Source organism: Bos javanicus, chromosome 8, assembly GCF_032452875.1.
Source record: "Bos javanicus breed banteng chromosome 8, ARS-OSU_banteng_1.0, whole genome shotgun sequence".
In the NCBI taxonomy this organism is placed as follows: domain Eukaryota; kingdom Metazoa; phylum Chordata; class Mammalia; order Artiodactyla; family Bovidae; genus Bos; species Bos javanicus.
Window position 1 is genome coordinate 82,192,400 of NC_083875.1, and position 23,230 is coordinate 82,215,629.

Sequence of the window (23,230 nt, forward strand, 5' to 3'; positions counted from 1 at the left end):
CCTTTCTTTGGGGTATTGCTGAGATCTTCTACTTCTTTTTAATTCTTGTGTGTGTGTGTGTGTGTGTGTGTGCGCGCGCACGCACATGTGCTTAACTAATCTTGCCCCAAAGTTTACCCCTAAGACTAAGCTACAGGAAATGCTACCCTGGGTCAGCCAGACAGCCCATCCTGTCCAGCTATGTGTTTGCCATCTGCCCAAAGGGACTTATTGTAATCGAACACAATAGGTGGCTATCCTCTGTGGCACTGACCTTGAAATTTAGATGTCTCCCAAACACCTGGAATTTTTCATAGTAACTTATTAGAGATGGGTCATCATTAAAATCGGAGAAGGCAATGGCACCCCACTCCAGTACTCTTGCCTGGAAAATCCCATGGGCGGAGGAGCCTGGTAGGCTGCAGTCCATGGGGTCGCTAACAGTCGGACACAACTGAGCGACTTCACTTTCTCTTTTCACTTTCATGCGTTGGAGAAGGAAATGGCAACCCACTCCAGTGTTCTTGCCTGGAGAATCCCAGGGACGGGGGAGCCTAGTGGGCTGCTGTCTATGGGGTCGCACAGAGTCGGACACAACTGAAGCGACTCAGCAGCAGCAGTAGCAGCATCATTAAAATGATCCAAACCAGTGGTTCTCAACATAGGTTACCCATTGGAATCCCGGTGAGGGAGGGGGCCCTGTGTGCCTGGGGCCTACTTTCACAGTGGTCTGGAATGCCTCCTGGGCCATAGGCTTTGTAAAGTGTCCTGGTGATTCTAATTAGCAGTTAGGAGTTGATAACCATTGATCTGATACCACCCCTACATAATTTTATATTTCATGTGTGAAACTCTTTAAGATTATTCTGTCCAAGAATGTTCAGTTTAGTTCAGTTCAGTCACTCAGTCATGTCCGACTCTTTGTGACCCTATGGACTGCAGCATGCCAGGCCTCCCTGTCCATCACCAACTCCCGGAGTTTACCCAAACTCATGTCCATTGAGTCAGTGGTGCCATCCAACCATCTCATCCTCTGTTGTCCCCTTCTCCTCCCACCTTCAATCTTTCCCAGCATCAGGGAAATGAGTCAGCTGTGAGTCAGCAAATGAGTCAGCTCTTCGAATCAGGTGGCCCAAGTATTGGAGTTTCAGCTTCAGCATACATTGAACACTCAGGACTGATTTCCTTTAGGATGGACGTGTTGGATCTCCTTGCAGTCCAAGGGACTCTCAAGAGTATTCTGCAACACCACAGTTCAAAAGCATCAATTCTTCAGTACTCAGCTTTCTTTATAGTCCAACTCTCACATTCATACATAACCACTGGGAAAACCATAGCCTTGACTAGATGGACCTTCGTTGGCAAAGTAATGTCTTTGCTTTTTAATATGCTGTCTAGGTTGGTCATAATTCTCTTTCCAAGGAGTAATCGTCTTTTAATGTCATGGCTATAGTCACCATCCGCAGTGATTTTGGAGCCCCTCAAAATAAAGTCTGACAGTGTTTCCACTGTTTCCCCATCTATTTGCCATGAAATGATGGGACCGGATGCCATGATCTTCCTTTTCTGAATGTTGAGCTTTAAGCCAACTTTTTCACTCTCCACTTTCACTTTCATCAAGAGGCTCTTTAGTTCCTCTTCACTTTCTGCCATAAGGGTGGTGTCATCTGCATATCTGAAGTTATTGATATTTCTCCCAGCGATATTGATTCCAGCCTGTGCTTCATCTAGCCCAGCATTTCTCATGATATACTCTGCATATAAGTTAAATAAGCAGGGTGACAATATACAGCCTTGACGTACTCCTTTTCCTATTTGGAACCAGTCTGTTGTTCTATGTCCAGTTCTGTTGCTTCTTGACCTGCATACAGATTTCTCAGGAGGCAAGTCAGGTGGTCTGTTATTCCCATCTCTTGAAGAGTTTTCCATAGTTTATTGTGATCCTCACAGCCATGAATGTTAAGCACCTGTAAAGAATTGCAGTCATACATGTATACTGAGGGCAATATACTAATATCTATTTTCTATGTCTGTTCCAATAGACCTTTATGGAATAGGATTATATTTTCCAAGCTGTGTTTTAATCTATATGTTTAATTTGTGGTTTATTCTCTAATAAACAGATATCTTCCCTTGTGGCTCAGCTGGTAAAGAATCTACCTGCAATGTGGGAGACCTGAGTTCAGTCCTTGGGTTGGGAAGATCATGGCAACCCACTCCAGTATTTTTGCTGGAGAATCCCCATGGACAGAGGAACCTGGCGGGCTGCAGTCCACGGGGTTGCAAAGAGTTAGACACAACTGAGTGACTAAGCACACATGCTGCTGCTGCTAAGTCACTTCAGTCGTGTCCAACTCTGTGCGACCCCATAGACGGCAGCCCACCAGGCTCCCCGTCCCTGGGATTCTCCAGGCAAGAACACTGGAGTGGGTTGCCATTTCCTTCTCCAATGCATGAAAGTGAAAAGTGAAAGTGAAGTCGCTCAGTCGTGTCAGACTCTTAGCGACCCCATGGACTGCAGCCCACCAGGCTCCTCCGCCCATGGGATTTTCCAGGCAAGAGTACTGGAGTGGGGTGCCATAAGCATATATCTTAAAATCAGGCAAGGTGTTCCCTGAGGTCTCCTGCTGGCATAGAAAGAACACTACATTTCCATCCAGGAGAGCTAAGGCCACACAATGTAAGATAGTAAAGGCATTATACTTCCTGAAGACTCATTCTCTTCATCCTGAAGATGGGACAGTGTGAGAAACAAACAGAACAGTCTGTATGTGGGAAGCGCTTTGTAAACTTAATCCTGTACAAAATTGACCGCTCTGGTTCTTTCTACCAGATCTGAGGTTCCGTGGTCTCTGGTACATGTAATACTTTAGCACTTTTTTTTGTCTTCAGGTCACTTCCCCCCAGCTTGTAGTGATGTTGTGTTGCTTCTTACTTCCAGTAGTCTAGACTTTGATAAGTAACAACTGCCTCCTCTGGTAAGCACATTGCGTTTGTCATTTGATCTTCTCAACTCTATGAGAAAGAGGCTTAAAGAGGTCATAGAGCTAATATGTGGCAGAGTCTGGATTCAAACCCAGACAGGCTGTCTGGGCACTTTTACCATGTCGCCTTATTGCCTGGTCATACTAGTCTCCTGAGAACAGGGTGGAGTCTTATTCATCTTTGTATTCACAAAGTCCAGTGTTATGTTTTGCAGTAGGCAAACTCAGTATGTTTGTTAAATGAATAATCGGTCTATATGTTCCTCTGGTTTTGATATCAGTCAAAAGTGATAAAATACTTGGTTGGTTAACATTTTTTATATCAGTCCTCTGTGATGTTTGTATAGTATATTTGTTTTGGGCTGTATTTTTTTAACAGTTTTTTCACTCAATTTTTATAAGTAGGGTTAATCATATGTCCTTACCTTCTATACTTAATTCACTGCTAAGTGTTGTTAATGGAGCAAAATATTAGAACCATAACATTTTTTTCATAACCCCCCTTTCTCCCTCCAAAAAGGAAAAAGAAAGTGAAAGAAAGAAAAATAAACCCCCAATATTTTATTTATTTATATTCCTTCTTGTCCAAAACAGAAGTAAGCAAACTCTTGGAAAGCAAAATATAAAATGATAAAAGTAAGTTAAAGTAAGAAAACTGAAGTCGCTCAGTCATGTCCGACTCTTTGCGACCCTGTGGACTGTGGCCTATAAGGCTCCTCCGTCCATGGGATTTTCCAGGCAAGAGTGCTGGAGTGGATTGCCATTTCCTTCTCCAGGGGATCTTCCCAACCCAAGAATCGAACCCGGGTCTCTCGCATTGCAGGCAGATGCTTTACTGTCTGAGCCACCAGGGAAGCCTGAAAATAATGTTAGGAAAATAATATGGGGCCAGAAATTATATTAGCATACAATATATATCCCCTGAAGTTCCTATGCCTGCCTTAAAGTTGGGTCACAGAGCTTTCTAGAAGAAGGAAAAGGGATAAATATGCAGTATTCATGAGGTAAACCAAACCAGTTGCCTAAGTCCAACTATTCCTGTTGTTGATGCTACGGAGAAGTTTTTCCTGTGGGTCCTCACAGAAAATTTCTATTTAATGTAATAAACAACCCTCTAAAACCATCCTTACAGTAAACACTGTGATGGATTTTATGGGCTGTTTTTTATAATGTACCTCAGTAAAGGTTGATGGCTTCTTCCCAGAACATAATGCAATAAGAGGAATTTCACACAGAACCAGGATGATGCATCCCATGCCAGCTGTGTGGTGGTCTGCCTTCACCTCAGAAAATCTCAGGCCATCCTGGGTCAGAGTTTGGGTTTCAACCAACTCTGTGAACCTCCTGACCATTGGTTTGGGAGGGGGCTGTGCACTGTGGTGTATGTTTCTTTGGGGAGCCAATAGTTGATAGCTAATGCTTCATTCAGAGAGGATCAAGAAATGGAAGAACTGGGTATGCTTCCTCAGACAAGCTCTTAGAAACTTCTGAGCAACAGTGAATTCAGGAATATGGTTACTAAGAGGAAGAGATTCTGTTAGCCAGGTCACTACAAAGCACTTTTGTGATAGCTTTCCTTTTTTGAAAACTATGGTTTATAAGGACTTCCACTGAGAAGTTCATTTGGCAGTCCTCTTCAGAAAGAAATTAGGCATTCGTTCTAACACAGGGACAAAACAGGCAATAATATGAATTATAATTTTTCTGAAGTCAAGCAGTCAAAATAAATAAATAAAGTCAAGCAGTCAAATTTTAAAAAAAGGTATCATAAAGGAATGTTACATTTTAAAATGATAGAGCAAAATTTAAAGACATAAACATTGGATAACTTAGCCCCTAATCCTTGCTTGTCATTATTTGCAACTTAAACTAACTTTGATTTTATTTCCAGACATATGTAGTCTCTTACCTTTTAATTTACTCTTACCTTTAATTTTAAGGACTGTAGGGTCCTTCTGTAGCCAGCAAAAGCTTCTAGACCTTTCTCCCTTGTTTGGTACTAAAAGGCCCTTTGACTTCTAGTGGATGGGAGTGTAGTATAGTGCCCATGGGAGTGTCATCTGCAGTCTGAAGCTATTTGGTTTAATTAAAGGGCTCCCCTGGTTTGCCCTCTCCTCCTTCTGCTTGCCTAGGAGGGCATGCTGCTCCTCATTCGTCTGGACTGCACCTCATCCAAGGCAGAAGCACATGTCCATATTAATGGTATGAAACTGGTTATCACCATCATTTTCCATTGAAAGGAATCGTTTCCTCTCAACCAAAAAAAAAAAAAGGGTTTCCTCCCAAAAGTAATCCCCAGCCACTAGGTTAACTAAATGCTTTTATTTTAAAGTAATGGCATTTTTCTCAGCTTCTGAAATTGTCTTCAGCTATTATAAACTGCTTTCACAAGAAAGTTTCAGAAAATAAGTTTTTTCAAAACTTGCATCTCTACTAGAAAAATAATCTTTTAAAATGTAATTCAAACAGAAAACATTTGTTTTTAAAAGATAGCTTTAAAGTACTTTCACCACATTTTCAAAGATAATTATTAGAGCATTCATCCTCAACTACAAGAATTTAAATTTTTTAAAAATAGTCTTCAAGTTCCTCTACATCCTACCTTCCCTAGGACCTGCTCATGAAGCAACGTAGGTTTAGGTGGATAAAAGAAGAAATGTGTTGAGGTTATATTAAACATGATCAAAAAGAATTAATATTTTTCCAGTGTCATGAAATAGGTCATTCAAGATTAAATTCAGTTCCTACCACCATTTTGGAATACAACTTTAGTGATTAATATTTGAGGGAATTTGAAACTTTTCTTTCCCATTTGTAATTTTTTTAAAGCATCATTTTAGAAATACCCTGGCAATGTAATTGATGTCCCATGGTGTCTCCTTTTTAAAAATGCACAATTCTGTGCTCTTTACAATATAAGATATTTTAGTAGAGAAACAAAAAGGACTTAATTAGAAAGATCTTCATCTTAAGATTCTCCCCCTTGAAATTTCATATGCCATTTATTCAGCCATTTATTCCTACACTGGACATTGAAATCCAATCAGGGAAACAGACATTTGATAAATTAGTAAAAACTGTTATAGTAGAACTGTAGTAGAACTTCCTTGACAGCTCAGTTGGTAAAGAATTAGCCCGCAATTTGGGAGACGTGGGTTTGATCCCTGGGTTGAGAAGATCCCCTGGAGGAGGGAAAGGCTACCCACTCTAGTATTGTGGCCTGGAGAATTTCCATTCACTTAATACATTTATTGAGCATCTATCTACTATGTGCCAGGCAGTATTTTTAGTGACTGCATAAAGATCAGTAATAGAAGAGACAGATCTCTTTCTTCCTGGACATTGAAATCCAATCAGGGAAACAGACATTCAATAAACTAATAAAAATTGTTATAATAGAACTGTACCGTGTGGGAGTGAATTCTAATGTTAACTATAGTAGTGTTAGTTGTTCAATCATGTCCGACTCTTTGTGACCCCATGAACTGTAGCCCACCAGGCTCCTCTGTCCATGGGATTCTCCAGGCAAGGACACTGGAGTGGATTGCCATTCCCTGGACTTTACTTAATAATGTATCAAATATTGGTTCATTAACTGTAACAAATTCTCTCACTGATGCAAGATACTAATAATAAAGAAAACTGTGAGTTATGTTTGCATACAGGAACTTTGTGATATCTGCACAAATCTGTTTGATTTTCCTAAAAAATAAAGTCTCTTAATAAAAAATTTTAAATATCCATAAAAGATGATTACTTTAAAGGAAATAAATAGGATATATTAGAAACATAGCAGGATGACATAATTTGGATTGGGGAGTAAGGAAAGACCTTTCTGGAGAAGTGTTGCTTAAGCCTAGAACTGGAGAATAAATGGCAACCCACTCCAGTATTCTTGCCTGAAGAATCCCAGGGACGGAGGAGCCTGGTAGGCTGCCGTCTGTGGGGTCCTACGACGACATGACTGAAGCGACTTAGCAGCAGCAGCCAGGCAAAGAAGGTACCATTTGAACTACCTTTGTAAATATCATTCTGGTTTCTTTGCTGAGTTTGGATTGGGTTTGGGGGGCAAGAGGACAAAGGAGTCAAGTGAGTAGGCACTTAGAATACATCACAGGTGTTGCTACCCACTTAAAGTCCTAGAAGAGCAGAGTAACAGTAGGATGCTTGTTTTTGCTCAGCTTGTGCTAGAAACTGTTAGGTTCTCTGTGAACCCGGTGCTAGGAAGCTTAAGGGAGACTGTCAATGGCAGCAAGCCGGTGTTCCCAGGTCTCAGTTCCTAAGATCTTTCCAGTGGCTCAGTGGGATTTTTAGAATGAGGAATGATCGTGTGTGTGTGTGTGTGTGTGTGTATTTGAGACCACAACCAGATGAAAATTATAAGGGGAAAAGGCTTTTAAGTACTAACTACCCAGCTGTAACAGCAAATTTTTATACAAGTATGTATAAGGTTTAATTTGCAATAGTTACCTTTCCTCCTGCTGCTGAATTGTTGGAATTTACTTTGGCTTTCTTTCTTCTGAGACTGCATATTTTTTAATTGTTGCTAAATCAACCAAGAGGACACTTAAGAAAGGTCCATTTAGGCATGGCACTGTACATCAATATTGAACTGCTTGTATCAGGGTTTTTAGGGACAGTGAATTCCCAAGGAAAAAACTTCTACTGGGTAGATGGAAATGTCGGTCAGTGATAGATTTCTATTGATTCTGGAACTGTTTTTAGTAGCATGAAGGCTTAAATAGTTCAAAGTTTTATTTCCATTTAAAATTAAGCAGCTCTACAATTACATAATCCACTTTATCATTTGTAATTTTTACCTGCCTATGTATGTGCATTTGAGACTTGCAAGCTATGTTATTTTTATGCATTTCTTTTATAGTACAAAAATTGTATGTGATGGTTGTACATCATGTATAAAAAGACTCGATAACACTTTGAAAAATCTTTAGCAAATGAGCATGCATTTCATAGCACTTAGCTAATAATGGTTAATATGTCGATTTAACGCTCTATAGGCTTTTCTTTTCTTTTCTTAATTCCGGGAAACACAAACACAAGTCAAGACTCTCCCATTTGAGCAGAACTGTTGTTTGTTTTAGGAAACAGAAATGCATCATCAATGTAATTTTAAGTAGTTCAGTTATGAATATGGGATGAAGGGATAAAATGAAGTTTTCTACTCTGATGTCTCCATTAAGTAGCTCCCCTTTGTGTAAAATACTCCATGGCAAAGTTGCTTCTATTTAAAGTAGTGAGTTTGATCTTGGCTTTGATCTAAAGCTTTTGATCTTGAAAGAAGGATGGAGTAGCAATAAAGAGAGGGCAAGAGAGATTTTCTTTAGAGAAATGCGATAAAGTTAAAGGAATGGTCAAGATCAGCAAACCCGAGTGCGACCCGACTCTTCTCCCCAAGCACTCACCCCCCCAGGCTGGCTCAGCTGCTGAGGATGGAAAGAAAGCCTTTTAGGGGATCGGCGGGAAAAAAAAAAAAAGAGGGTATCGTACACGTTTCTAAACCAAGTGGAAACTTTACCCCTATTTTTGAAAAGGTATTGTCCCCGTCTTAAAGTCTACTAGTCGCTTTGGCGGTGGGGAGGGGGGTCCTAAGGCCGGGCGAGTGCACCGCCGGCCGCGCTCAACGAGATCGCATTAGCTCCCGCGACGCGCGGGCGGAGCTCGGAGTTTGCCTTTCACGCGCTCGCGGTTTCTCCCCCAGGAGGTCACCTGCCTCCTCCCCGGAGTCCGGAGGGGGCACTGAAAAACGTCAACTTAATGGCGTCTAATTCATTCCCAGAGGAAACTCCATTAGGAAAGTTCCTCTCCCTCCGCGAAAGCCATCTGAACACTTGGGTTTCTGACTCGCAGAGCGAGTTCAGGCTGGCGGCGGCGGTGAGGGCGCTTCTCCCGCTAAGCCCTTTCGCCGGCCGGCGGGTAGCACTTCTGCTCCCACCGCGGCCGAGAAGCCCTTTCGCGGGTACCCCAGGTCCCGCATGGGTGGGACTGGAAAGGTAAGCGCGCGCGCCGGGGTCGACCAGCGCCAGGGAGGCGCGAGCCCGCGCGCGGAGAAGAAAGATGTTTGAGAAGAGAACAATAAAATAGCCGGCACGCCGGCGGGGGTAGGGGCGGAGGCGACCTGCGGGGAGGGTGGCGCGGCCGCCTATACCTTTAAGGCAGGCCCCGCCCCCGCCCAGCGCCCGCCCGCCGCCCGCGCCGCCGCCCGGGCCCCGCGCCGCCCGCCGCCCGCCCTGCGCCTTAGGTGTTGCGGGCCTCTAGCGCCCGCCGCTTTCCGCCGGGCCGGCGGGGCGACGGCTCTGAGCGCGGGCTCCGGCGCCCGGCTCTCACCTTCACCTACTGCGGGCGAGGTAGGGGGTCAGCGCGCCGAGTTGGTGGGGCGCGGGGGAGGGAGGCAGGGGCGGCTCCCGGGATAAACTTGACTCTGTCCCCTTCCCCCGCAGCCGCTGCAGAGGGAGCGCCAGGCCCTGGCGGAGTGCGGGCTCGCGCAGCAAGTGAGCGCCGAGGTGAGTGCGGGCGACGCGGTCCACGCGCTCCCCTTCCTGCCTCCCCGGGCCGTGGGTCCCGCGTTGCATCCCTGGCGCGGAGCCCGGGATCGGCGGCGGCGGCGCGCGACAACGGTGGGTAAGATGGCCCTCGTCCGGGGGCTCTTGCGCGCACCGGTGCGGGGGCGGCCAAGCGGGGTAGTGACGGAGGGAGCTGCCGGGGCGAAGGTCACGGCCTCGGCTCGTCGCAGACCCGAGGGCCCGCAGCGTTGAGGCGGCCTCTGGATGCCCTAAAGGTGCCGGTGGCTCCCCCAGGTGAAGCCGAGGAAGGCTGCGTCGTGAGGCCGTCGATCGTTTCTTTTCTTATGCTGAGGGGTGGCCCTGGGGACCTGTCGTCCTATGTTTAAAATGCCCTGTGGTTTTTGAACTTCAGGTCGCGAAATGGGTCCGAGTGAACCGGAGACCCCGAAAACGGAAACGAAAGGACAGAGAAGAAGTGTTTGAGAAGGTAAGGGTCCCCGAAAGAGAGCACTGAATGGAGTTCTTGATCAGTCTCCCCATCTGCCCCCCTCCCCCCAATACTTGATCACAACAATAGGGTAGCATTTTTTTTTTAACGTTTTAATTAAATTTGCAGTAAACCTTAGATTTACCTAGGTATAGTTCTATAGAAATACTGATTGATAATCCAAGTGATTATCAACGTACTTTGTTCTCAGGAAGTGAAAACGACCCAGGATGCAGATTTCTTTCATGCTCTTTAAATAGAGCATCAGAACAAAAAGCCAGTTCCATTACATTATTACATTAGACCAGTAACATTTAGTATGGTATATGGTATTATTATGATATAATATCTCTAAAAACCAGGGAGTGTTCGGAATAAATGACCCACAGAGTAAGGTTTCTCTGTTTGATCCTGAGAGAGACCACTCACACTCGTTAATTTAGGCTATAGATACTCTCAAAAATGGAGAGAGAAGATGAAAGTAGTGTATTACTTTTGAAACAGTGGAGGGATTTTGTTTACTTAAAGCAAATGAGAAATTTGTTTTTCTATATTTAGAATTTCAGTATGCTCCTTTGCAGAAGTTTGGACTACCTGTTTTCCCCTGAAATTGTATTAAGTTAAAACTTGATTTGTCATTGTAGTAAATATTATGAAATAAGGTAAGTAGTCTGTTATTTCCTGAGTGCTTTTGTTGAAAACTCTTAAAAGTGAATGTTTTTACAAACATGGAAGCAGATAGGATTTTTGTTGCTTTTGCTTTAATGATTTTACTGTTTTTTGATTCTTGAAAGCACCAAGGGATTAAAATAGCAGTGTGTTGTTTTTCTGCTGCTTAGAATGTATGATGAATCATTTCTGACTCTGAAGCCAAATTCTTGCTGATAGCATTGCTGCCAACTTCTGTGATGTGTTGCCTTAGTATGGGCATTGCAGCGTCCGAGAATGTGCACAAAGCACATCATAATGAAGGTGATACCAAAGTTTCAGAGTGCATTTAAGGATACCGAGGGCAGCTTCTGAGAGAATTACAAAAAGAACTGGCCTAGGAGTTCGGTCATTTGTAAGGAGACATTCAGTGTATGAAAAGCCCTTCCCTTTTTAAACAAAGAGTCATACATGTCACTTCAGTTAAACAGTAATAGAAAAAGTGGTCATTTTGAACTGGCTTGAGTTTTCTGACTGTACCTTAGCATGCTGTGGTAGGTTGTGTTGGTTTAACTTTTCATGGTCTAGGTGTTTTTAAAAATGTTCGTGAGGTGATGGATGAATGAGATCATAAAATGTCCAAAGAAGGAAAAAGAGTTACAAATTGGCTCGTTTAGTGGTTAAAAAAAATATTTTTTAGCTATTATTTTTTTTAAACCCAAAGTAAGATTATCCAAGCACACAATGTTTCATGCATAAAAGAAGGGGAAACCCTTTATGGATTACCAGGTACCATCACTACCAAAATCTGAATTTGAAGTAACTATATCTGTGAGACCCACTGTGTCATCCGCCTGTGACCTGACCACTGCCCTCTGAGAATGAGAAGGCTAGGGACTGAGGAGTTTGCCTTCCAAGAACATTGGAGTTCTTTCTTCACTGAGGATTTCTCCTTGAGAGAGGCTATTGTGTTGGAGCTTATGGGGAGGACGTGCTTCTGACTTTTCTTAGAAATTGTGGGCAGTAGTTTTGAAGAGGACATGAAAATGAAGTGGGTTGAGACTGTCATGCCGAGCTTCCTTTCAGGGAATGAAGCTTAAAGCTGACTAGCTTTGAGGGTGGAGGTGGCGGGGAAGGGGGCAAGAAGAGGGGAGGTTTAAGAATTGTGTAAGAAAGTATTAATTATCAATGTCTCCAGTTTTCCCTTCTGGTTCTGCACAGCAGCTCAGCCCTTTGCCCACTGTTTTGCCTCTGCTCTATCTTGAAGAGAGTTTGGAGCTCACTGAGGCAAAGCATGTGATATTTTCAAGGACAGGGAGAAAGGGGGTGCGATTAGCCACCGAGGGCGCTAGAACAAGTTCTGAAAGACACAGAAGCTGTACAGCAGCTGGTAGCCGAGGTGTGACCTCTGATTGCCTGAGTGTCTATTCCAAAATATGGATCAAATTCTGTGGTATTGAATATTGAAACCTAGGTCTTATGTTAACCTTTTGCTGGGATTTGAACCTGTTATTCATTTGAATCTAGGTTGTTAATTTAGCATGGAGTTGAGCTATGTTTTTTAAAATGTTCACCATGCCACAGGTAGCATGTTAGTCAATTTTTCTTTTTTCATGCATTTACTGTTTTTCTATAACATTAGAATTTTTCTCCTTTTATTTGTTTTATGTAACCGTAAAATAAAGAGTTTAGTTGTTTCTGTAGGTTGGACATTTAAAATCTAGCTATGGCTTTTATTTGCCTGCTTTGTCTCGGCCCCTTGCTCTCCCTCCTGCGGCCCTTTCCTCCAAACCCTAGGTCTCTATTTGCATCTTCAGGCTTCAGGCAGGATTCGGCCCCAGGAATTAACGTGGGGGATGACTGGTCTGTATTTAACTATGCTAGGTCATAGCATTTTCCCTCTGATTTTTACTGACTGGGGGAAAGCCATCTTCTGACCTGCCTGAGGAAGGAAAACAAAAAGCAGTGGTGCAAGGCCAGAGTCTTAAAAATGGTCATTTGGCTGGAGTTAAACATTAAAGAATGTAATTTTATAGGAATAATTATTTTCCCTCCTTAAAATCTTGAAAGTGCTAAGTGGTGGGCATAACCTGGTATAGTTTGAAATACTAGTCGAGGTTTTCAGTGAACTTAGAAGGAGAAGCAAAACAAACTTATCCTGTGCTCAACTGTGGGTTAAAATAACGAATAAGGAAATAAAGTAAGCTGACTGAGTGAGAGGTGCCCCTGCAAAAGTGCTCTCAGATGCTCTCCTGGCCGGCACCGCTGTGTCGCGTCGTTCCCACCCACCCACCAGGTAGCTCTGCTGTCTTTCTGTGCCACCTAACAGGTTTTCATTTCTTGTCTTTCTGAAAATGAGGCTTTTTTGGTCTGCATTTTCTCCTATGTTCTCTGACTTTTGTTTCCATTTTATTTTATCTTCAGGTTTTAGCTCTTTTTTCCACTGGTATAACTTAATTTCTTTACGTTTTTGTTTATTTGTTTTCTTAATTTTCAGTTTAAAAACTCACGTCTCTTTTGCTGTTAGGCCTCAGGTATTTTTCGCCTTACATTCTGATATTCTTCCTTTTTCACTATTTCACGTTCCTTTTATTTAGTTAGAATAATTTATGCAACAGAAAGGCAAGGGGATGTGAACAACTGTACAAAGAACAATTAGGATGAATGGGTAAGCCTGCTCTGCAAAGGACTGGTTAGACAATGGTGATGCCAACAGTGAATTTGTACAGTGTATATTTTTAAAAATAATGTTAATAGATTTTGCTAAGTGACTGTTGGTTTTGAAAGAACACACATGTTTTTCCTGCTTTTATCTTTAACTGATTCAAAGATAAATGCCAACTGGATAATTGAATACAATGCCATTGAATACAATGGATATTGTATTCAAAGATTAAGGACTAATACAAAGTTCTTATAAATATATACATGTAAAATAATGTTTTTGATAGTTCTTTTATCAGTATTTCAGGGATTAGGATATACTGTAGAATAATAATTTATGAAATCATATATTTGAAGAAAATACCTGAATGGTGTCAGTGATTTTTTTTTTTAAGAGAAGGAAAATTCCAGTTTTCATATTTGAAGGAAGCATGCTTCCTACTTTATACACATCTGATAACAGAGGGAACAAATTTTAAGATACTCATTTCTGGTTATGATGTCAGAAGTATTCACCGGCATACTTTCAAAACATTGGAAATTCAGCAATACTAAGCGTTGCTGTTATTATTAACAAGCACTCCTTCCTGTGAGTTTGTTTCCAAGTAAGAGTCTTGGCGAGGGTGAGATGGGTCTCTGTTACGAGTAGTCATAAGAAACACTAGGTACAAATGGTTTCCAACAAAAGCACCCTGTACGGTTACCTTAATTATTCCTTGCTGCTAGAACCTGAAAAATAATACCCTTGAGCATAAAATTGTTTAAATTTTAGTGAAATTTTCCTTGAAATATCGAGTGAAACATGAAAGTCTAGGAAGAAGGTTGTGAAAATGGATTTATAATATTCAGTGGCCATTTTAGTAGGAGGCAAAATGATAAATTCGATTTTCTGAGTCCTTCAGAGAAAAATACTGGACCTATTTTGTTTGTGACACTAAATTCTGGCGCATTTTCACTCTGCTTTTGTTTCGCTTGTTCTTTGCACACGCTTGATTCTGAAGTCCTTGATAGACTTGATGATAATTCACAGAACATTTTTAAATCCAACTTGGTTTAGGCATTTTGCCACTTTTATTGGCCCTTTGAAAATTTTACACATTCTAGGAGAATGTTTTTATTACAGTTCTGATACTGAAATATTCAACATGATAAAGGTAGGTACAAATTTTAAACTAATAAAGTCCTTTACTGCTATTTGTCTTCTGTGACCAAGATCTGTTTTCTATTTGGTTTATGATTTCTGGAAAACAGTATTTAAGACTAATAAAAATTATCTGGTTCTTTCTTGGATCTGTAACAGCAGATGGCAACTGTGTTAGGCTTGACTCTGGAGCTCTTAGGATACGGAGCTTGGCAGAATGGTGCCAGATGAATTTAGGGAGTGCTGAACCGAAGGGTCTTCTTTTCTTTATAGGAACTACTCAGATTTAGCAAAATGGTAGGTGCGGCAGCCAGTTTTATGTAATTGAGGCAGCCTTCGTGCTGAGTGGTTTCCCAGACATTGGTGCCCTTTCCTTTTTTCAAAAATGCTCTTGCCCTGTGAGAATTCATAACCAGTCTACATATATATAGCTGTAATCTCTTACAATAGCTTCATTGATACTTGATCTCGTAGAAAAGCTTTATGGATTCGAATGAGTCACAGCTCTGGAGGCAGCAGCGCCCTCCCTCACGCCCTCCCTATCAGTGAGTGCCTTTGTGTCCTGCGCTGTTCTGATTGTGCCTTTGGGTGACAACTTACTTGAGCGATGGGGGGAGGCAGAATAATTTATTAAAAATAATTACAAAGAAACCAAACAAAAGGGTAATTACAACGCTGTTAATATGCAATTTGTTATATTGCTGAAGTATTTCAGACTCAGTCTTTTTTGTGGGTCTCCCTTTTTTCCTCTGTAAATCCCTAGAAATCCCTACGTAGTTTACAAAATTTTCTGTACCTAGGTCTCAGATCAGACCTGGTTTCACAGGATCTTGGTTGTTTTTCTTTTTACCCCTTGGCAGGATCAAGATAGAATTGCTGATAGAATGTGTTTTTGATAGCCTCACGAAGGAATTCTGACCTGTATAATTTTGTATCATTACATTTTCATCTATTTCATAGATTTTTTTTTAAGACTCTGCAGTTCTTTAAAAAAAAAAGTAAGAATTCCAAGTGTACTGAAATTCCTTCCCATTTTCAGCTGACATGATAGGAAAAATTTAAAGTATTGTTATCCATTTACCCTCACGCACTTATTCACATATTTTAAAAAGAAGCTTTGAATGGAACTATTAATATAATAATAGCTGACACTTGTCATGTGTCAAGCACTCTTTTAAGTGCTTTACATGTATCAGCTCATGTAAATGTACCATTAAAGTAGTGTCACAAAATAGCAATATGATATGAGGATGTTGTAGACTTTGTCAAGCACTTTGTGAAGGTAGATGAATTATAAACAAGTCGAATAATTGCTATAGAAGAGAATGCTTTGGGCAAGATTTTAAAATTCTTTTTAACCCAGGCTATTGACAGTCCTAGACCACCAACATTTAAAGCATACGTTTCAAAGTTAGGAAAATCTCAACCAGCATGTATTTTGAAAACACTTGAAAGTGTGCAGATAATTACCCTGGTGTTGATTTTAGCGGATTTGATGCCAGCAGCCATCAACTCTTATACGCCGTGAGAGATGAAAGCCATTTTAATATAAAACATAAGAGTTTGGCTAGAAAAGGAAGGCGGGCAGGGAAAAATTTCGTGACTTTAGTTTTATAGGAAGCATTAGTTATATTCCTATGACAGAATGCTTTACTTGGCAATCATTGCTCATGTTAGGCGTTTTAGTGAACTGCTGTTTGTGCCTGGTATCATATGGCACTAATGAGATGCATTGTTCTAGTAGCACCTACTCGTGTCAGTGCAGTTTAGGGCCTGTCATTGTTTCCATTAATCTTCTATTTTAGGAAGTCGACACTGGCCTATGTCTTTAAGTCTAGCCAACATATATTTCATTTATATTTTTGGGTCTCTGCACAAAGGAAAAATGACACTCAAGCATTGTGTTTTCAGTGCTTAGAAAAGGACCTAATTATATACACCCTTGGCAAATATTGGTTGAATCAACTAGATGCACGAATCTCATTAATGGTACCTTTATGTAAAGTCTTACCTGGCTTCTGCATTAAGAAATTTTAATGACAGAGTTTTTCATTAAAGCATGCTTGGTAGATCTTTACTATAAGTCGTGGGTCATCTTTTTCGTCTTTTCTATAAAAAGCTCAAAGCCAGGAAGACTGACACTGACTCCAACTCTGCCTCCTACTTATGTGCTCCGTAAGTTTGTCGCTTGAGTTTTGCTTTTATCTGAAAATCCTTGTATTTTGGCCAGTTAAGCCAATTTGTATTAATTATAAAATTAATATTTCCGTTTTATGGTACATTTTTTTCTTGTGTCCTTTTTTTGGTATTTAGGAAGGCTTGTGTTTTTGTTCTAATGGTTACTTTCACATGATAACATTTTTGCCTCTTGTTCACTTTTGTTTGCTCATGTGTATTGATTTCTCTGCAATATTTCCTGCAATATTTAATATCTAAAATTAGATATTAACCTTTTCTCACCACTCTCCTCTTTGTCTTCCATCCTGTGACTTGAAGTGTTTTATCTTTCAGTTTCCAGGTAAATACCTGTAACAGTCAACAAACTAATGTATTTTTCATATAATTTTCCCATCCCCTTTACCCTTTATGATAGCTGTACTAGACCTACAATGTCAGAGCATGTAACCATTACGTATTATACTGTATCCTTTATAAAACCACTTAGCTTTAATTCCGCAAGTAAGTCTATATTTAATGCTCATCATCTACCCTTATATTGATCTTTAGTCTTTTGGTTTTTTGAAGCTAGTTCTGTAGTGGATTTCTCAGGAAGAGCTTGGGGCAGTATTTCCTGAGCTCTTGTATGTTTATAAGTTTATATGCTTTGTACATGAAGGTCAGTTCAACTAAACATAAAATCCTTGGCGCATATTTTTTTTAAGTATCTTGAATATGTCCCTCCATTGTCTTGCATAAAGTCTGACACTAGCCTCATTTCTTTTCATCAGAGTGACCTGCTTTTTCTCCTGGATGCCCAGATATTTTTTTTTGAATTCCAAAATTTTTTATTTAATATATCTCATTATGGGTCCATTTTCCCAACTGTCACTCGCTTTTGAACTTTACTTTCTTGATCTGTAGAATGAGAATAATGACAATTGTTTTTGCTTGCTCAGAGAATGGATTTGAAGACTAAATAAGATACTGTATGTAAAGTGCTTTAAATTTATTTTACTTCTTAACTCTTTAAAGCCCCTTGTTGTCAGGAACTTTAAAATTTTAGAGTATTTCATTTTGTAGTCAGTTGGATTCCAGTTGGCTTTATATTTGTGAGAAATCTAAGTGGATACTCCGAAGTCTACTTTGTGTATATGGCAATAAAGAAGCTCACTCTGATCCACTTGGGCAGAACTACTGGCCTAAAAGCACTGTTACTTTTTGCAAACACCTCTTTAGAAATTCCATCTCCATCGTATTCCTCTCATATGTTAGTTTCCCACAAAAAACTCTGGGTTTATGTAATTTTCATTTATATGTGCATAAAACAACACAGAAGGAAAAAAGGACTATTCTTCAGAGAGCTGAAAACCTTAAATGAATCTAATCAGTCAGCATATTTTCTTAGATTTGTTGTATATAAGGCCTTGGGTAAGATGCTGCTGGAAAATACCAAAGAAATAAGAGATGTCATTTCTGGCCATGGGAGATAAAACACACAACATATCAAAGATCACTTACAAAATAGCATGTGATAAATCCAAACCAGTGTAGCACAAACCAAGGACATGAGTATGTATATGTTGCATTTTACCTGAGGCTACCCTGGACTAAGAGTTTCCATTCCTGGGCCTTGTTTTGATAAAGCAACCCTTTACACATGCAGGCTGGAAGTTATGGTGGGAAATTGGGTAATTGAATTAACTGAATCCATTTTAATGCTTTTACCTGATTTGTAAGCACAGATAGGGGTCTGATTGACATACATGTAAATAGTGTTAGTGTCTTTATTTGAATATGTGATTTTAAAAAATAAATGCATCCATGTTCTGGAAGTAAGGCTGGAACCCATCATAGAAATTCTGCTGACACTTAGGAATCAGAATGATTTGGAAACTCAAGGCTAGAAATGCAATACTGTCTCTGATTCTGTGTAGTGCATTCCTTATTAAATTCTATATTTACTTAAACAATTTATTTACTAACTAACTTCATTGCATATCCACAACATGCAAAGCACTTAGTAAGGAGTAGGGAGCACAGAGGAATGGAAAACAGTCCTCAGAGCTTTTACTGTTGAGATGTAAAAAACTGGAAAGAAAGCAGAATTGAATCAAACTCCTTTCAGAGGTAACATCAGGTATACATGCAGAGTGATCTGGATCTCAGAAGGAAAGGAGGTTGTATCACTTTGGGTTGTTGGCATTATCCACAAGCCTTGTCCAGGCTAATGAAGCGATACAACTATTGGTTCCAGTTCATTCAGCTCTTGATGAATTGTAGAGTTGAGGATGTCATAATTTCTGTTCCCAAAATTCAGGTTGTTTTCATGAGAACCTACTGAAACTGTGAAGTCGGTCGAGTTGACCCTTGAACAACTTGGAGGGTGACCCAGGAAAAACTTACAGTGAGTCCCCATATCTGAGGTTCCTCCACACCCCTGGATTCAGCTACTTATGGATCCGGTAGTCCTGTAATATTCACTAATGAGAAATATCCACGTGTGAGTGGGCCACATGCAGTTGAAACTCAGGTTGTTCAAGGGGAAGCTGTACTTCTCTCTGGCTCGCTAATGTCAAGTCAGTACTGCAGCAAACTTAGGCTGCCTCTGAACTTGAGGATGTAAGTTTTTCATTCTTTGACGTGTATCTTTCAGTTTTGGATTTTTTTCCTTCCTGTGTGGTTTCAAGGCGAAATGAGAATATCACAGGTGGGGACTTGCAGAGGTCTTCAGAGTTTCCCGCTCTTGTTGGTTTTTGGATGTTGTGTTATTTTACCCAGAAAGATCCCATGTGTTTTCAGCACTGCAGATGACTTTTTTTTTTTTTTACAGTATTTCTAAAGACAGTTATATACTCCTTTTATTTATTTACTTTTCCCCTTTTATTTTTTGATGATGAGAACAAACGAACTTGTCAGGTAGGCCACAAAAATGGCATGAAGTGTGTATCCAAATCATTGATCGTTTTATGTATCCTTCTATAAGTGAAACAAGCATTGGTTTTTTTGGAGTATTAAAATCTAAATCATACATCTGTGAAGATTCAGATTTTATGTATATGAAAGCAACTAAACTGTTTTCCTAATTAGTGCCGAGGAAACTATGTAAAATGGGGAAATGGTCTCAGAATATAGGTCTTGATTTTTCTGACAGATTCACTGAAAAGGCAACAGTAGTCATTTTATGTGTAGTTTCATGTATAACTGAAAGTAGTAAGGCTCATTCTGTTAATTTTCTGGGGCAGTTTTTGTTTGGTGTCCAAGAAAAATTCGTGACATTCATGAACAGCATGAGATGTTCAAGTAGAACAACAGAAAGGATGCAGAAGAGAAACAGAACCTACTGCTGGACTGTATTCATATACAGATTGGTTTCTGGTGTTTTCTCCTAAAGTGTCACACATACGAGCTTTAGTGTTAATTGTCGAAACATGCACTTTTATATTTATTCTTGACATTAAAGGTAAAGGATGCTGAGTGCTCTCATAGACAATAGGAGATAGCGATTCTGATTCTCTCTCTTAACAACTTTATTGAATTATATGTTGTATATATTTTATATGCCAGGAAACTCACTCATATGCAATTGTACAGCCACCACTACCTTAAGCTTTAGAACAGGTTTCTGTCACCAAAAAGTTCCCGTGTGTCCATTCATGGTCAGTTGCTATTGGTAACCCTGTGCAGCTACTAGTCTGCTTTCTGTCTTTATACCTTTGCCTTTTCTAAAAATGTCATATAAATGGAATCATGTGCACTTGAGTCTTTTGGATCTGGCTTCTTTTATTTATCATAATGTCTTGAGGACCAGTGATGGTCCTCAGGAGCCAGTTTCTCTGCCTGCTCATCAGCACTTGATATCATCAGATTTTTTTATGTTAGCCATTCTTACGGGTGTTCAGTTCAGTTCAGTCACTCAGTCGTGTCTGACTCTGTGACCCCATGAATTGCAGCACGCCAGGCCTTCCTGTCCATCACCAACTCCGGAGTTCACTCAAACTCACGTCCATCGAGTCAGTGATGCCATCCAGCCATCTCATCCTCTGTTGTCCCCTTCTCTTCCTGCCCCCAATCCCTCCCAGCATCAGAGTCTTTTCCAATGAGTCAACTCTTTGCATGAGGCAGCCAAAGTACTGGAGTTTCAGCTTTAGCATCAGTCCTTCCAAAGAACACCCAGGACTGATCTCCTTTAGAATAGACTGGTTAGATCTCCTTGCAGTCCAAGGGACTCTCAAAAGTCTTCTCCAACACCACAGTTCAAAAGCATCAATTCTTCGGTGCTCAGCTTTCTTCACAGTCCAACTCTCACACCCATACATGACCACTGGAGAAACCATAGCCTTGACTAGACGGACCTTTGTTGGCAAAGTAATGTCTCTGCTTTTGAATATGCTATCTAGGTTGGTCATAACTTTTCTTCCAAGGAGTAAGCGTCTTTTAATTTCATGGCTGCAGTCACCATCTGCAGATTTTGCTACTGCTACTGCTAAATCGCTTCAGTCGTGTCCGACTCTGTGATTTTGGAGCCCCCAAAGATAAAGTCTGACACTGTTTCCACTGTGTTTTTTAATACGTTAAGGCTTCTGTTTCTTGTGAGGATCTGTAAGTGTCCAAATAATCCTAATAAGGTTTTGTCCTCCATTTTGCAGATCTGAAGGCGGTAGTGCATTCAGTGGAAAATCTGAGTGTTTCACCCAGGATCCCCAAATGAGTCACTGAGCCTAGAGTCCTCATGCGTCAGCTGTAGTGACCTACTTTTGTTCCCACTCTGTCTCCCTGTGACTCTGGTCCTCTTTGTCCGTGTAGGCTTGTTAGCTGTTGCTTTCTTTTGATTCTTGTAGAATAATCCATTCTTATGTCTCTGGGATTTTGACTGATAAAATCCAGTTGTTTTCTACAGAGGGGTGGTGGTGTCTTGGAGAGGTAACTCTCCTCCCTACAGTGTGCAGACCTTGGGTGGACTCAGACCTTGAGTGGCTCGGGCCTGGCTCCCACTGTGGCCCCCTTTGCACCACCACCTCACATCCTGTCAAAGGGAGATAGGTGTCTTGCCAGAGTCTTTTGGAAGTTAAGTGAGGTGTCTTATCTAAAACAGGTGGCATTTACTAAGTACTTAGTATGTTTTAGAGCACCTCTTCAAATAAGATGGTGAAAGACTGACTACCTAATGGTATGTGGATAGACACCATTCATTTGGGTTTTTTCCTTCTCCACAAAAATAAGACAGGAAAACATTCTTAAATTTATTTACAGACCAAAAAAAAAAAAAAAAAAAATCCATACACCCCCAAACAGCCTTGATTTCTTCCTGTAATTGTTCTTTGGTTTTCAGCAAATACAGGCATAGGCATACAAAACTGTTAGCGTTTTGTCTTTATCTTTTGACTTTGTTCAAGAAGACCAGTCCTGTTTCTCAGCACTCATCTACTGTTTCATTTGCATCTCTCCAGTTTGTCCACTATAGTAGAATAAATTGTCATTGTTCTTGTTCCAAACAGGAAGCTCTCAAAGTGCTCTTCAGGCTGTTGATAAGATTTCTATTCTAGCAAAGCTCCGTTTAAATGAGTCTATAATCATTTTTTGTGCTCAAGTCATCGCTTTTGTTTCTTCTCAAGCTGTTTTGATCTGAAGTTCCTTTGAAGGCTGGTGGAGCTTATACAAATTCCAGCTAATGAATGACACTTAGTATTGGGCGCACCTCCTCCTCTTGTCATTTGCAGTCATTTCTGGTCTAAGGAGAGAACTGTTACCTTTCACTAGGCAGGGTTGCAGTGTTTAATTTATTTCATGACAAAAAGTGAATTTTAGTACAGGTGGTTGTCTTGAAATACTCTCTGAAATGGTTCTTGGTCATGTTGAGTTTCTAACATAGTTTAGAACATTGTTTTTGTAACTGGAAATCTCATCTTTGTGTAGTACAGCAGCACAGAATATCAGGAAGAACTAAGAAATTGAGGTAGCTTCAGAAACTAAAACCACCACCAACAAGGAGCTGTCTTAAATAACTGTTATAAGTGGAGCACCTGGAGGAATGCGCTAGTGACTATAATGTTATGAAAGCTACTTGAAGTCCTTGACACTTGAGTGTGCCCGGCCACAAGAGTGCACAGAGGTTGGGAGAGCATCCGGTGGAGAGCTCGACAACTCACGCTTCACTTCAGCACTTCATGTGGGATTCAGTATGGGACTGGAGTAGTTAGGCTGGGGGAGGGCCTTTGAGCCTCTCTAACTGCAACCCTTGTTTTCCACGCGAGAACTTGGAGGTCCACAGCACTGACCTGGGGCCAGCCCCAGCTCTGTTCCGCTGTGCTCTTTTCAGCCTTCTGCTGGAACAGCTCCTGAAGTGGGCTTGTGGAGGGGGAGCAGCTTTGGGTTCTGGCTGAGGAGAAACCCGCGCAGCTGGTCTCTTGTGTCATGGAGCAGGGATACCTGAGCAGGGTGGAAAGGATGCCATGGGAGACCCAGGCTGCCCCTCCAAGGCCACTCCCTGTGGCCTGGAAACTCTTCCAGAGTGGGATCTTTGCATGGAGCACCCTCGAGTGCTGGCTTGCCTAGGTGTGGACTGGGTCAGATTTTGAAAGCTCAGGCCTTCCAAAGAGTGGGCAAGACTCTGGTGAGACAGTTAGGTGTCTGCAAGGGTTTGTATGAA

The 23,230-nt window shown here is 41.1% G+C and overlaps 1 protein-coding gene across 9 annotated transcripts in view; it reads left to right on the plus strand.

Annotated features, from left to right (window-relative positions):
- AOPEP (aminopeptidase O (putative)) overlaps positions 1 to 23,230 on the plus strand; it is a 422,559-nt gene that overhangs the window by 333,102 nt on the left and 66,227 nt on the right. For all 9 annotated transcript variants that reach the window (XM_061426105.1, XM_061426109.1, XM_061426102.1 and 6 more), the window contains 2 exons: positions 9,422 to 9,484; positions 9,897 to 9,971. In XM_061426105.1, the coding sequence (XP_061282089.1) occupies positions 9,422 to 9,484; positions 9,897 to 9,971 (138 nt within the window). The remainder of the gene's footprint in view (positions 1 to 9,421; positions 9,485 to 9,896; positions 9,972 to 23,230) is intronic.